Here is a 12,165-nt window from a genome sequence, read left to right on the forward strand (position 1 = left end):
GTGCCCAGCGGGTGCCAGGCTCTCAGGGGGTGCCAGGCTCAGGGGGTGCCCAGGGGGTGCCAGGCTCAGGGGGTGCCCGTTGCCCCCCGTTTGTTCCCTCGCCGGGTGAATCTGAAGCTCTGCAGGGGATTCCCGGAGCCGCGGGGCTGGGGAGAAACGGGGAATGAGGGGGGATTTGGGGGGTTTGGGGGATTTAGGGGGGATTTGGGGGGGATTTAGGGGGGGAATTGGGGGATTTAAGGGGGATTTAAGGGGGATTTGGGGGAGTTTGGGGGGATTTGGGGGGATTTGGGGGATTTGGGGGGATTTGGGGGGCATTTAGGGGGGATTTGGGGGATTTGGGGGGGATTTGGAGGGGGTTTGGGGGGGATTTAGGAAATTTAGGGGGGATTTGGGGGGGATTTAGGGGGGATTTGGGGGGATTTGGGGGGGATTTAGGGGGGGAATTGGGGGATTTAAGGGGGATTTGGGGGATTTAGGGGATTTGGGGGGGATTTGGGGGGGATTTGGGGGGGATTTGGAGGGGTTTGGGGGATTTAGGGGGGATTTGGGGGGATTTGGGGGATTTGGGGGGGATTTAGGGGGGATTTGGGGGATTTAGGGGGGATTTAGGGGGGATTTGGGGGGATTTGGGGGATTTGGGGGGATTTAGGTAAATTTGGGGGGTTTGGGGGGATTTGGGGGAGGTTTTATGGGGGATTTGGGGGGAAACTGCAAGGGGGGGAATTTGGGGCTTCTGGGGGGATTTTGGGGTTCAGGGGCTTTGGGGGATTTGGGGAGAATTTGGGGAGGGAATTTGGGGGATTTCGGGAATTTTAGTGGGGGGAATTTGGGGGATTTTAGGGAGGGAATTTGGGGGATTTTGGGGGGGAATTTGGGGAAATTTCAGGGATTTTGGGGGGGAATTTGAGGATTTTGGTCGGGGGGAATTTGGGGAATTTTTGGGGGGGATTTTGGGGTGGGGATTTGGGGGATTTTGGTCGAGGGGAATTTGAGGATTTTGGGGGTGGGGATTTGGGAGATTTTGGAGGATTTTGGTCGGGGGGAATTTGGGGAGGGGATTTGGGGGATTTTGGGGGGGAATCTGGGGGATTTGAGGATGGAATTTGGGAGATTTTGGGGGGGAATTTGGGGAGGGAATCTGGGGGACTTTGGGAGGGAATTTGGGGGATTTTGTAGGGATTTTGGGGGGGAATTTGGGGGATTTTTTAGGAATTTGGGGTCCCTCACCTTCTTCCCCCCTCGCCGGGCCCCGGCCCCGCGGGGACATTTCCTCTTTTTGGGGTTGGGGTCGGCAATGCCGCGGAGACTGGGGGGCACTGGGGGGCACCAAGGGGGTCAGTGCACCCCAAAACCACCCCTCAATCCCAGTCACCCCAATTCCTACCCCAAAACCACCCCCAAACCCTAATTTCCCCAATTTCTCCCTTTTTCTCCCACAAATTTTCAAATTTCCCCCCCATTTTTCCCCCCATCCCCTTTTCTGCCCCATTTTGGTACCCAGGTATTCGGGCACACATCCCATGTGGGGCTGACCCCATTCCCAGTTCCCCATTTCCCATTCTTTCCCCAAAATTTCAATTTTTTAACCCAGTTTTTCCCAAAATTTCGAATTTTCCCCCATTTTTTCCCAAAATTTCCCCCATTTTTCCCCAATTTCCCCCTTTTTTGCCCCATTTTTGGGTACCCAGGTACTCAGGCACGTGGCCCAGGTGGGGCTGATCCCATTCCCACTTCCCCATTTTTCTCCCAAAATTTCACATTTTTTCCCCATTTTTGCCCCGTTTTTTCCCCAAATTTCAATATTTTTCCCCATTTTTCCCCCTTTTTTCCCAATTTCCCCCTTTTTTGCCCCATTTTGGTACCCAGGTATTCGGGCACACATCCCATGTGGGGCTGACCCCATTCCCATTTCCCCATTTCCCATTCTTTCCCCAAAATTTCAATTTTTTAACCCAGTTTTTCCCAAAATTTCGAATTTTCCCCCATTTTTTCCCAAAATTTCCCCCATTTTTTCCCAATTTCCCCCTTTTTTGCCCCATTTTTGGGTACCCAGGTACTCAGGCACGTGGCCCACATGGGGCTGATCCCATTCCCAGTTCCCCATTTTTCTCCCAAAATTTCACATTTTTCCCCCATTTTTGCCCCGTTTTTTCCCCAAATTTCAATTTTTTTCCCCATTTTTCCCCGTTTTTTCCCAATTTCCCCCTTTTCTGCCCCATTTTGGTACCCAGGTAGTCGGGCACGTGGCCCATGTGTGGCTGCACGTTGGCCGGGTGCAGGGGCCGGTCGTGCCTCAGCGCCTGCAGGTCCCGGGGATTGTCCTCAAAATACACCTGGAATTCATTAATTAACCATTAATTAACCCTTAATTAGCCCTTCATTCATCCTTAATTAAGAATTAATCAATAATTTGTCCATTGCAGCAGGGAAATTCCTCCCCCAGAGGCGTTAAAATGGCAAAAATCAGGTTAAAATGGAGGGGTTGGGGAGGAAATCCCAAAAAGATTTGGGGTTTTTAGCCCCATTTTGGGGTTTTTAATCCCAATTTTAGGGCTTTTAATCCCAATTTTGGGGGTTTTACACCAATTTTGGGGGTTTTATCCAAATTTTGGTGGTTTTTAATCCAAACGTTGGGGGTTTTATTCACATTTTGTGTATTTTTTTATCCCAATTTTGGGGAATTTTTTATCCCAATTTTGGGTATTTTGAATCCCATTTTCTAAAGCATCCATCTTAATTTTTGTGGGGTTTTTTATCCCCATTTTGGGGTTTTTTATCCCCATTGCAGAGGTTTTAACCCCATTTGGGGGTTTTTATCCCCATTTTAGGGATTTTTATCCCAATTTTGGCTATTTTTACATCCCCATTTCGGGTGCTTTTAATCCTATTTTTTTTCAAGCTTCCATTTTCATTTTCGTGGGTTTTTTATCCCCATTTAGGAGGTTTTTATCCCCATTTTAGGGTTTGTTTTTTTTTTTTTGACTCCCAATTTTATCTCAATTTTGGGGTTTTTTTTAATCCAATTTTTGCTTTTTTTGGTTTTTTTTTTTTACCCAAATTTTGGGGTTTTTATCTCAATTTTGGGTTTTTTTAATTTCTGGGGGGTTTTTTACCCAATTTTTGGGGTTTTCACCCCAGTTTTGGGGGTCTCACCTTGAGCTTCTCGGAGTTGAGCAGCTCCTGGCGCAGCTCCCGCAGCCGCGCCTCGCGCACGGCCTGCTTGGTGACAGCGCGCATGGCGTCCTGGGGACATTGGGGACATTGGGGACATTAATGACATCATTGGGGACATTGGGGACAGGCCTGCTTGGTGACAGCGCGCATGGCGTCCTGGGGACATTGGGGACATTGGGGACATTGGGGACATTAATGACATCATTGGGGACATTGGGGACAGGCCTGCTTGGTGACAGCGCGCATGGCGTCCTGGGGACATTGGGGACATTAATGACATCACTGGGGACAGGAGGGACAGGCCTGCTTGGTGACAGCGCGCATGGCGTCCTGGGGACATCAATGACATCATTGGGGACATTAATGACATCACTGGGGACATTAATGACATCATTGGGGACAGGCCTGCTTGGTGACAGCGCGCACGGCATCCCGGGGACATTGGGGACATTAACGGGACACTGGGGACAGGCCTGTCCCCTCAGTGTCCCCCTGGTGTCCCCTCAGTGTCCCCCTGGTGTCCCCTCAGTGTCCCCCCGGTGTCCCCTCGGTGTCCCCTCACCCTGCAGCGGTAGCGCAGCGTCTCGATCTCCTCCATGCGGAACTCGTAGGGCTGCAGCATGGACTGCCCGTTCTCTGCGGGGACACGGGGCCACCTCAGTGTCACCTCAGCGTCACCTCAGCGTCCCCAGACCCCCTCAGTGTCCCCAGTGTCACCTGCTGCCAGCGTGTCCTCGATGCGCCGCAGCCCCTCCAGCTCGTCGGGCAGTGCCAGCGTCAGCGCCGTGCCAGGGCTGTCCCCACGCGCCGTCCTGGGGACAGGGACACCGTGGGGACACCGTGGGGACAGGACACAGGGACCACGGGGACAGGGACACCGTGGGGACAGGGACAGGACACAGGGACCATGGGGACAGGGACACCGGGGACACCCTGGGGGCACCCATGGGGACAGGGACACGGTGGGGACAGGGACACAGGGACACCCTGAGGACAGGGATAGCGTGGGGACAGGGACAGCAGGGACCACGGGGACACCCTGGGGACACCACGGTGACTCTGGTGGCCCCGTGGTGGTGGCCCTGTGCCACACCTGCCCACACGGTGGATGTAGGTCTCCACAGAGTTGGGCACGTCGAAGTTGATGACGGCGGCGACGTTCTGGAAATCGATGCCACGAGAGACCCCGAACTCGGGGTCCTGGGGACACTGCGCCTGCTTGTCACCCTGCTTGTCACCCTGCTTGTCACCCTTCTTGTCACCTTTCCTGGGGGGACACGGGGACAGTCAGGGACAGGGGGACACCGCGGGGACTGTCCCTTCCTGTCACCCTTCCTCCCCACACAATGGGGTCAGGGACACGGGTCCCAGTCTCCAGTCCCACCCACTGTCCCTGCTGTCCCCAGTGCCATCCCCAGTGTCCCCAAGATGTCCCCAGTCTGACCCGGCTATCCCCAATGTCCCCTTGCTGTCCCTATTGTCTCCAGTCCGACCTGGCTGTCCCCAGAGTCCCCAGCGTCCCTGCTGTCCCCAGGCTGACCTGGCCATGTCCTGGCTGTCCCCAATCTGACCTGGCTGTCCCCAGTGCCACCCTGCTGTCCCCAATGTCCCCACAGCCACCCCAGTGTCCCCAATGTCCCCAATCTGACCTGGCTGTCCCCAGTGCCACCCTGCTGTCCCCAATGTCCCCACAGCCACCCCAGTGTCCCCAATCTGACCTGGCTGTGCCTGCCCTGCGCGGGCGGTGCCAGGGGGGCTCTGGCCATGCCCTGGCTGTCCCCAATGTCCCCAGTGTCCCCAGTGCCACCCCAGTGTCCCCAATGTCCCCAGTCTGACCTGGCTGTGCCCGCCCTGCGCAGGCGGCACTGGGGGGCTCTGGCTGTCCCCAGTGCCACCCCAGTGTCCCCAATGTCCCCAATCTGACCTGGCCGTGCCCGCCCTGCGCGGGCGGTGCCGGGGGGGCTCTGGCCATGCCCTGGCTGTCCCCAATGTCCCCAATGTCCCCATTGCCACCCCAATGTCCCCAGTCTGACCTGGCCGTGCCCGCCCTGCGCGGGCGGTGCCGGGGCGGCTCCGCCGGCCCCTCCTCGTCGGTGGCCACGATGTAATCGTAGAGACCCCGGTTGAACTGGGCAATGACGTGGCACCTGTGGGACAGGGACAGGGACATCATCCCGGTGACACCCGGGACATCCCAGCGTCACCGGGCACCCCGGGACACGAACGGGAATTAAAGGCACAAATGGAAATTCCAAAAAACACCACCCCATAAACCCCATAAATCCCACCCCACCGTCTCCCCTCAGAAATCACCGGGGTCAGGTGAAAATTCAGGAATTTAGGACTCAAATGGCAATTCCCATAAACCCCATGCCATGAATCCCTCAGGACTCACCGGGATCCCACAGGCAGCAGCGGGTTGAGGACTCAATGAGGACACAAATGGCAATTCCCAGAAACCCCAGAAACCCCAGAAATCCCTCAGGACTCACCGGGATCCCACAGGCAGCCGCGGGTTGAGGGCACAAATGGCAATTCCCACAAATCCCACCCCACAAACCCCACAAACCCACCAGGACTCACCAGGATCACACAGGCAGCTGCAGATTGAGGACAAAACCAGGAATTCCCACAAACCCCACCCCATAAATCCCACCCCATTCTTTCCTCTCAGAAATCGCCGGGATCAGGTAAAAAACCCAGGAATTTAGGACTCAAATGGGAATTCCCACAAACCCCACCGCACACAACCCCCAGGACTCACCAGGATCCCACAGGCAGGAGCAGGTTGAGGACTCAATGAGGACACAAATGGCAATTCCCACAAACCCCACCCCATAAACCCCCCCATACCCACCACGACTGGGCGGGCAGCAATGGGTTGAGGGCACAAATGGCAATTCCCACAAACCCCACCCCACAAACCCCCCCATACCCACCGTGAGCGCGCGGGCAGCTGCGGGTTGAGGGCGCAGGCGGCGATCCCGAACTGCTCCAGGAACAGTTTGACCCTGAAGGCCCGGGCCAGGCTGCCCACGAAGAGCAGCGCCCGGCCCCGCAGCAGCCGCAGCTTCAGCAGCGCCGCCAGCAGCAGGAACTTGTCCTCCTCCGTGGGACAGCGCAGCTGGAACTGCTGCAGCTGGGAGCTGCCCGGGAGACGGGGCTCGGGGGGCAGGACGTGGACCTGGAATTGGGGGATTTGGGGTTAAAATCCTGAAATTGGGCACTGGGGAACTGCTGCAGCTGGGAGGTGCCGGGGAGATGGGGCTTGGGGGGCAGGACGTGGACCTGGAACAAGATTTGGGGTTAAAAACCTGAAACTGGGAACTGGGAACTGCTGCAGCTGGGAGCTGCCTGAGGACACAGGGCTCTGGGGGCAGGACATGGACCTGAAACAGGATTTGGGGTTAAAAACCTGAAATTGGGAACTGGGGAACTGCTGCAGCTGGGAGATGCCCGGGAGACGGGGTTCGGGGGGGAGAACTTGAACCTAAAATTGGGATTTGGGGTTAAAAACCTGAAATTGGGGATTGATAACTGCCAGGGAGACAGGGCTCGGGGGGCAGGACATGGACCTGGAACAGGATTTGGGGTTAAAATCCTGAAATTGGGGATTGATAACTGCCAGGGAGACAGGGCTCGGGGGACAGGACATGGACCTGGAACAGGATTTGGGGTTAAAAACCTGAAACTGGGAACTGGGAACTGCTGCAGCTGGGAGCTGCCAGGGAGACGGGGCTCGGGGGGGAGAACTTGAACCTAAAATTGGGATTTGGGGTTAAAAACCTGAAATTGGGGATTGATAACTGCCAGGGAGACAGGGCTCGGGGAGCAGGACATGGACCTGGAATTGGGGGATTTGGGGTTAAAAACCCAAACTGGGCACTGGGGAACTGCCAAATCCCAAACTGGGCACTGGGAACTGCCCGGGAGATGGGGCTCAGGGGGCTGGACATGCACCTGGAACAGGAATTTGGGGTTAAAAATCTGAAACTGGGGACTGGGAACTGCCGGGGAGTTGGGGCTCGGGGGGCAGGACATGGACATGGAATGGGATTTGGGGTTCAAACCCCAACACTGGGCACTGGGGAACTGGAATGCCCAGGGAATCTGGGCTCAGGATCCCAAAACGGGCACTGGGAGCAACTCTGGGGACAGAACCTGCACCTGGAACAGGATTTGGGGTCAGGAACGGGAAACGAGGGATTTGTGTTTCAGTGTGGAACCCCCAGAGCTCACTCCAGACCCCCCCAGAATGACCCAAACCCCCCAAATTCCTCACGGGGTTGTGCAGCACCAGCTCCTGCAGCGCCTCCAGCTCGGGGTTCAGGGTGGCCGACACCAGCAGGGCCTGGTAGATCTTGGGCATGTGGCTGGGGGGGCATGGGGGGGTCAGGGGCACCCCAAAACCACCCAGAACACCCCAAAACCACCCAGAACACCCCAAAACTGCTCAGAACACCCATAACCCTTCAGTGCCCCCAAAAAAACCTTCAAGACCCCAAGATCCCAGTGCCCCCCAAATTCTCAGCACACCCTGAAATCCCAAAACCTCCAGCGCCCCCCAAAATCTCTCAGGGAACCCCAAAACTTCACAAACCCCAAAGCCTTCAGCGTCCCCTCCCTGTCCCCCCTGGTGTGCCCCCATTGTCCTCTCAGTGTCCCCTCCCATTGTCCCCACGTCGCCCCCTGTGCTCCCACACTGTCCCCCCTTCCTGTCCCCCCAGTGTCACCCCTGGGTGTCTCTTCCCCGTCTCCCTGTGTCCCCTCCCATTGTCACATTGTCACCCCCAATGTCCCCCCTGGTTGTCCCCTTGGTGTCCCCTCCCTGTCCCCCCAATATCCCCTCCCTGTCCCCTGTGTCCCTCTCTGTATCCCCTCCCTGTCCCCCCAGGTGTCCCCTCAGTGTCCCATCCTTGTCTCCCTGAGTCCTTCTCTCTGTCCCCTGGTGTGCCCCCATGTCCCCTCAGTGTCCCCTCGGTGTCCCCTGGGTGTCCCCTCGGTTTCCCCTCCCTGTCCCCCCCATGTCCTTCTCTGTGTCCCCCCACGTCCCCTCGCTGTCCCCCCCCATGTCCTTCTCTATGTCCCCCGGGTGTCCCCTCCCTGTCCCCAGTGTGTCCCCCGATGTCCCCTCAGTTTCTCCTCTCTGTCCCCGCCATGTCCTTCTCTATGTCCCCTCCCTGTCCCCGGTGTCCTCTGGGTGTCCCCTCAGTGTCCCATCCTTGTCTCCCTGAGTCCTTCCCTGTGTCCCCTGGTGTGCCCCCCATGTCCCCTCAGTGTCCCCTCGGTGTCCTCTGGGTGTCCCCCCCCCGTCTCCCCGATGTCCCCTCGGTTTCCCCTCCCTGTCCCCCCCATGTCCTTCTCTGTGTCCCCTCCCTGTCCCCCCGTGTCCCCCCATGTCCCCAGCGTGTCCCCACCAGAGCAGGGCGCGGATGTCGTCCCCGAAGCCGAAGGACAGCAGCAGATCGGCCTCGTCCAGCACCAGCAGCTCCAGCCAGGGCCGCAGTGCCAGGCTGTGCCCGGCCACGTGTGCCAGGACGCGGCCCGGCGTGCCCACCACGATGTCGGGCTGCTCCATCAGCACCGGCCTGGGGACACACGGGGCTCAGTGACACCCAGGGGACACCCAGGGGACACCCAGGACATTGAGGGGACAGCCAGGGGACACTCAGGGAGGGGTCAGGTCAGGCACATGGAAGGGACACCTGGAGAGGAGTCAGGGACACTGAGGGGACACTCATGGGACACCTGGAAAGGAGTCAGGGACATGGAGAGGACACCCAGGGGACACCTGGAGAGGAGTCAGGGACACTGAGGGGACACTCATGGGACACCCAGAGGGGTCACGGGGGCCAGGGACATTGAAGGGACACCCAGGGGACACCCAGGGAGGGGTCAGGGCCAGGCTGTGCCCATCCAGGTGTGCCAGGACACGTCCAGGTGTGCCCACCACAGTGCACCAGCCTGGGGACACGGTGGGCAGGTCAGGGACACCGGGGTGGCTCTGGGGACACTGGGGTGGCTCTGGGGACACCGGGGTGGGTCAGGGGACACCAGGGTGGCTCTGGGGACATCAGGGTGTGGTTGGGGACACCAGGTGGGTCAGGGGACACCAGGGTGGGTCAGGGGACACCGGGGTGGCTCAGGGGACACCAGGGTGTGGTTGGGGACACCGGGGTGGCTCAGGGGACACGGGGGTGGCTCTGGGGACAGCAGGGTGGGTCAGGGGACACCAGGGTGTGGTTGGGGACACCGGGTGGGTCAGGGGACATCAGGGTGGCTCTGGGGACAGCAGGGTGGGTCAGGGGACACCGGGGTGGCTCTGGGGACACCGGGGTGGGTCAGGGGACACCGGGGGGCTCAGGGGACACCGGGTGGCTCAGGGGACACCGGGGTGGGTCAGGGGACACCGGGGGGCTCAGGGGACACCAGGTGGCTCTGGGGACACCGGGGTGGCTCTGGGGACACCGGGGTGGGTCAGGGGACACCGGGGTGGCTCTGGGGACACCAGGTGGCTCTGGGGACACCGGGGTGGCTCTGGGGACACCGGGGGGCTCAGGGGACACCGGGGTGGCTCAGGGGACACCAGGGTGTGGTTGGGGACACTGGGTGGCTCAGGGGACACCGGGGTGGCTCAGGGGACACCGGGGTGGCTCAGGGGACACCGGGGGGCTCAGGGGGTGGCTGACCGCTGCTCGGCGAGGTCCGAGTGGCCGCAGAGCTCGGCCACGCGCAGCTGGCGGGCGCAGAAGGCGGCCAGGCGGCGCAGGGTGTGCCCAACCTGCCGTGCCAGCTCCGCAGAGGGCACCAGCACCAGCGCCCGCACGGCCTGCGGCACGGCCGGGGACGCCTGGGGACACGGGAGGGGACACTGGGGTCACTGGGGGCACGCGGGGGGGACAACGGGGTCAGCCCCAGGGGCCCCCAGGACACCCCAGTGTTCACATCCCCTCAGTGCCCCCAGTACAGCCCAGTATCCCCAGTGCTCCCAGTACCCCCAGTACCTCCTTGATGTCCAACAGCTTGTGCAGCACGGGCAATCCCAGTATCCCCAGTTCCCCCCAGTACCCCCAGTTCCCCCCAGCATCCCCAGTTCCCCCAGTACCTCTTTGATCCCCAGCAGCTTGTGCAGCACAGGCAACCCCAGTACTCCCAGTACCCCCAGTATGCCCCTCCCAATATTCCAGTTCCTCCAGTACCTCTTTGATCCCCAGCAGCTTGTGCAGCACGGGCAGTCCCAGTTCCCCCCAGTATCCCCAGTTCCCCCCAGTATCCCCAGTTCCCCCCAGTATCCCCAGTTCCCCCAGTACCTCCTTGATCCCCAGCAGTTTGTGCAGCCCCAGTTCCCCCAGTTCCCCCAGTACCCCCAGTATCCCCAGTTCCCCCCAGTACCTCTTTGATCCCCAGCAGTTTGTGCAGCACGGGCAATCCCAGTACTCCCAGTATCCCCAGTTCCCCCCAGTACCCCCAGTATCCCCAGTTCCCCACAGTACCTCTTTAATCCCCAGCAGCTTGTGCAGCCCCAGTTCCCCCCAGTATCCCCAGTTCCCCCCAGTATCCCCAGTTCCCCCAGTACCTCTTTAATCCCCAGCAGTTTGTGCAGCACAGGCAATCCCAGTGCTCCCAGTATCCCCAGTCCCCCCAGTACCTCTTTGATCCCCAGCAGTTTGTGCAGCCCCAGTTCCCCCCAGTTCCCCCCAGTATCCCCAGTACCCCCAGTACCCCCAGTTCCCCCCAGTTTCCCCAGTACCTCTTAGATCCCCAGCAGTTTGTGCAGCACGGGCAATCCCAGTATTCCCAGTTCCCCCAGTATGCCCCCCCCAGTCCCCCCAGTTTCTCCGGTACCTCTTTGATCCCCAGCAGTTTGTGCAGCACGGGCAGTCCCACACTCCCAGTTCCCCCCAGTCCCCCCAGTCCCCCCAGTACCCCCAGTATCCCCAGTACCCCCAGTACCTCTTTGATCCCCAGCAGTTTGTGCAGCACGGGCAGTCCCAGTTCCCCCCAGTACCCCCAGTTCCCCCCAGTTCCCCCAGTCCCCCCAGTACCTCTTTGATCCCCAGCAGCTTGTGCAGCCCCAGTTCCCCCAGTCCCCCCAGTTCCCCCAGTACCCCCAGTACCTCTTTGATCCCCAGCAGCTTGTGCAGCACGGGCAATCCCAGTATTCCCAGTATCCCCAGTTCCCCCCAGTACCCCCAGTACCTCTTTGATCCCCAGCAGCTTGTGCAGCCCCAGTTCCCCCAGTACCCCCAGTTCCCCCAGTCCCCCCAGTATTCCCAGTTCCCCCCAGTTTCCCCAGTACCTCCTTGATCCCCAGCAGCTTGTGCAGCACGGGCAGTCCGTACGCTCCCGTTTTCCCTGACCCGGTCCTGGCCCGGGCCAGCAGGTCGCGGCCCTCCATGGCCAGCGGGATGGCGCGGGCCTGGATGGCCGTGGGCACTGCCCAGCCCAGCTCCGCCACCGCCTGCGGGCAACAGAGCTCGGTGTCACCTCGGGGACACCGCAATGGTGACAGTCCCGGTGCCACCCCCTCCCCATGGGGACAATCTCCAGTGCCCTCCCACCCCAGGAGACTCCGGTGTCCTCTCAGCGCCCCCCCGCCCCTGAAGGAATTCCAATGTACCCTCCCCTCAGAGGGACACCAATGTCGCCGTCCCCTCCCCTCAGAGGGATCCCAGTGTCCCCGCGCCCTCAGAGGGTCCCCAGAGCGACCCCGGTGTCCCCATCCCTTCTCCCCCCGATCCCTCCCCTCAGAGGGACCCCTCACCCCTGCCGGCACCCCGGCGATCGCTGCCTCCCCAGTCCCCCGCTATCCCCCGCCGAACTCGCCCCCGGCCCCGTTGCGCTCACCCTCAGCAGCCGCCCGTCCAGCCCCATGTGCTCGAACCCCTTCGCCTCCATCTCCGCCGCCATCTTGGCCCCGCCGCGCACGCACTTCCGGTCTGGCGGCCCCGCCCACCGGCACTTCCGGCGCGCGCGCAGAGCGCCGCC

At 60.2% G+C, this 12,165-nt stretch overlaps 1 protein-coding gene across 2 annotated transcripts; it reads right to left on the reverse strand.

Moving 5' to 3' along the window:
• Window positions 1-11: 11 nt before the first annotated feature.
• Window positions 12-12,114, reverse strand: LOC134428440 (probable ATP-dependent RNA helicase DDX56). Of its 2 annotated transcripts, XM_063175160.1 has the most exons (14): window positions 12,025-12,114; window positions 11,477-11,638; window positions 9,867-10,027; window positions 8,595-8,765; window positions 7,460-7,550; window positions 6,117-6,361; window positions 5,211-5,324; window positions 4,271-4,444; window positions 3,895-3,989; window positions 3,740-3,813; window positions 3,157-3,246; window positions 2,231-2,336; window positions 1,231-1,319; window positions 12-146 (listed from the first exon to the last, which is right to left on the reverse strand). In XM_063175160.1, exons 1-14 carry the CDS (start codon window positions 12,085-12,087, stop codon window positions 66-68), a joined length of 1,716 nt encoding a protein of 571 aa, XP_063031230.1. In that variant the 5' UTR covers window positions 12,088-12,114; the 3' UTR covers window positions 12-65. The 2 variants fall into 2 exon arrangements, with proteins under 2 accessions (XP_063031230.1, XP_063031231.1); XM_063175161.1 differs by lacking the exons at window positions 12-146; window positions 1,231-1,319; window positions 2,231-2,336; window positions 3,157-3,246 and adding an exon at window positions 3,442-3,507.
• Between the last annotated feature and the right edge of the window lie 51 nt (window positions 12,115-12,165).

Source organism: Melospiza melodia, chromosome 23, assembly GCF_035770615.1.
Source record: "Melospiza melodia melodia isolate bMelMel2 chromosome 23, bMelMel2.pri, whole genome shotgun sequence".
Classification (NCBI taxonomy): Eukaryota; Metazoa; Chordata; class Aves; order Passeriformes; family Passerellidae; genus Melospiza; species Melospiza melodia.

Coding starts and splice junctions, on each gene's coding strand:
- LOC134428440 (XM_063175160.1), bottom strand. CDS start 12,087: ATGGCGGCGGAGATGGAGGCGAAGGGGTTCGAGCACATGGGGCTGGAC. Junction 10,028..11,476: donor AGCTGCTGGGGATCAAGGAG/GTACTGGGGAAA, acceptor CCGTGTCCCCAG/GCGTCCCCGGCCGTGCCGCA. Junction 8,766..9,866: donor TCGGACCTCGCCGAGCAGCG/GTCAGCCACCCC, acceptor GTGTGTCCCCAG/GCCGGTGCTGATGGAGCAGC.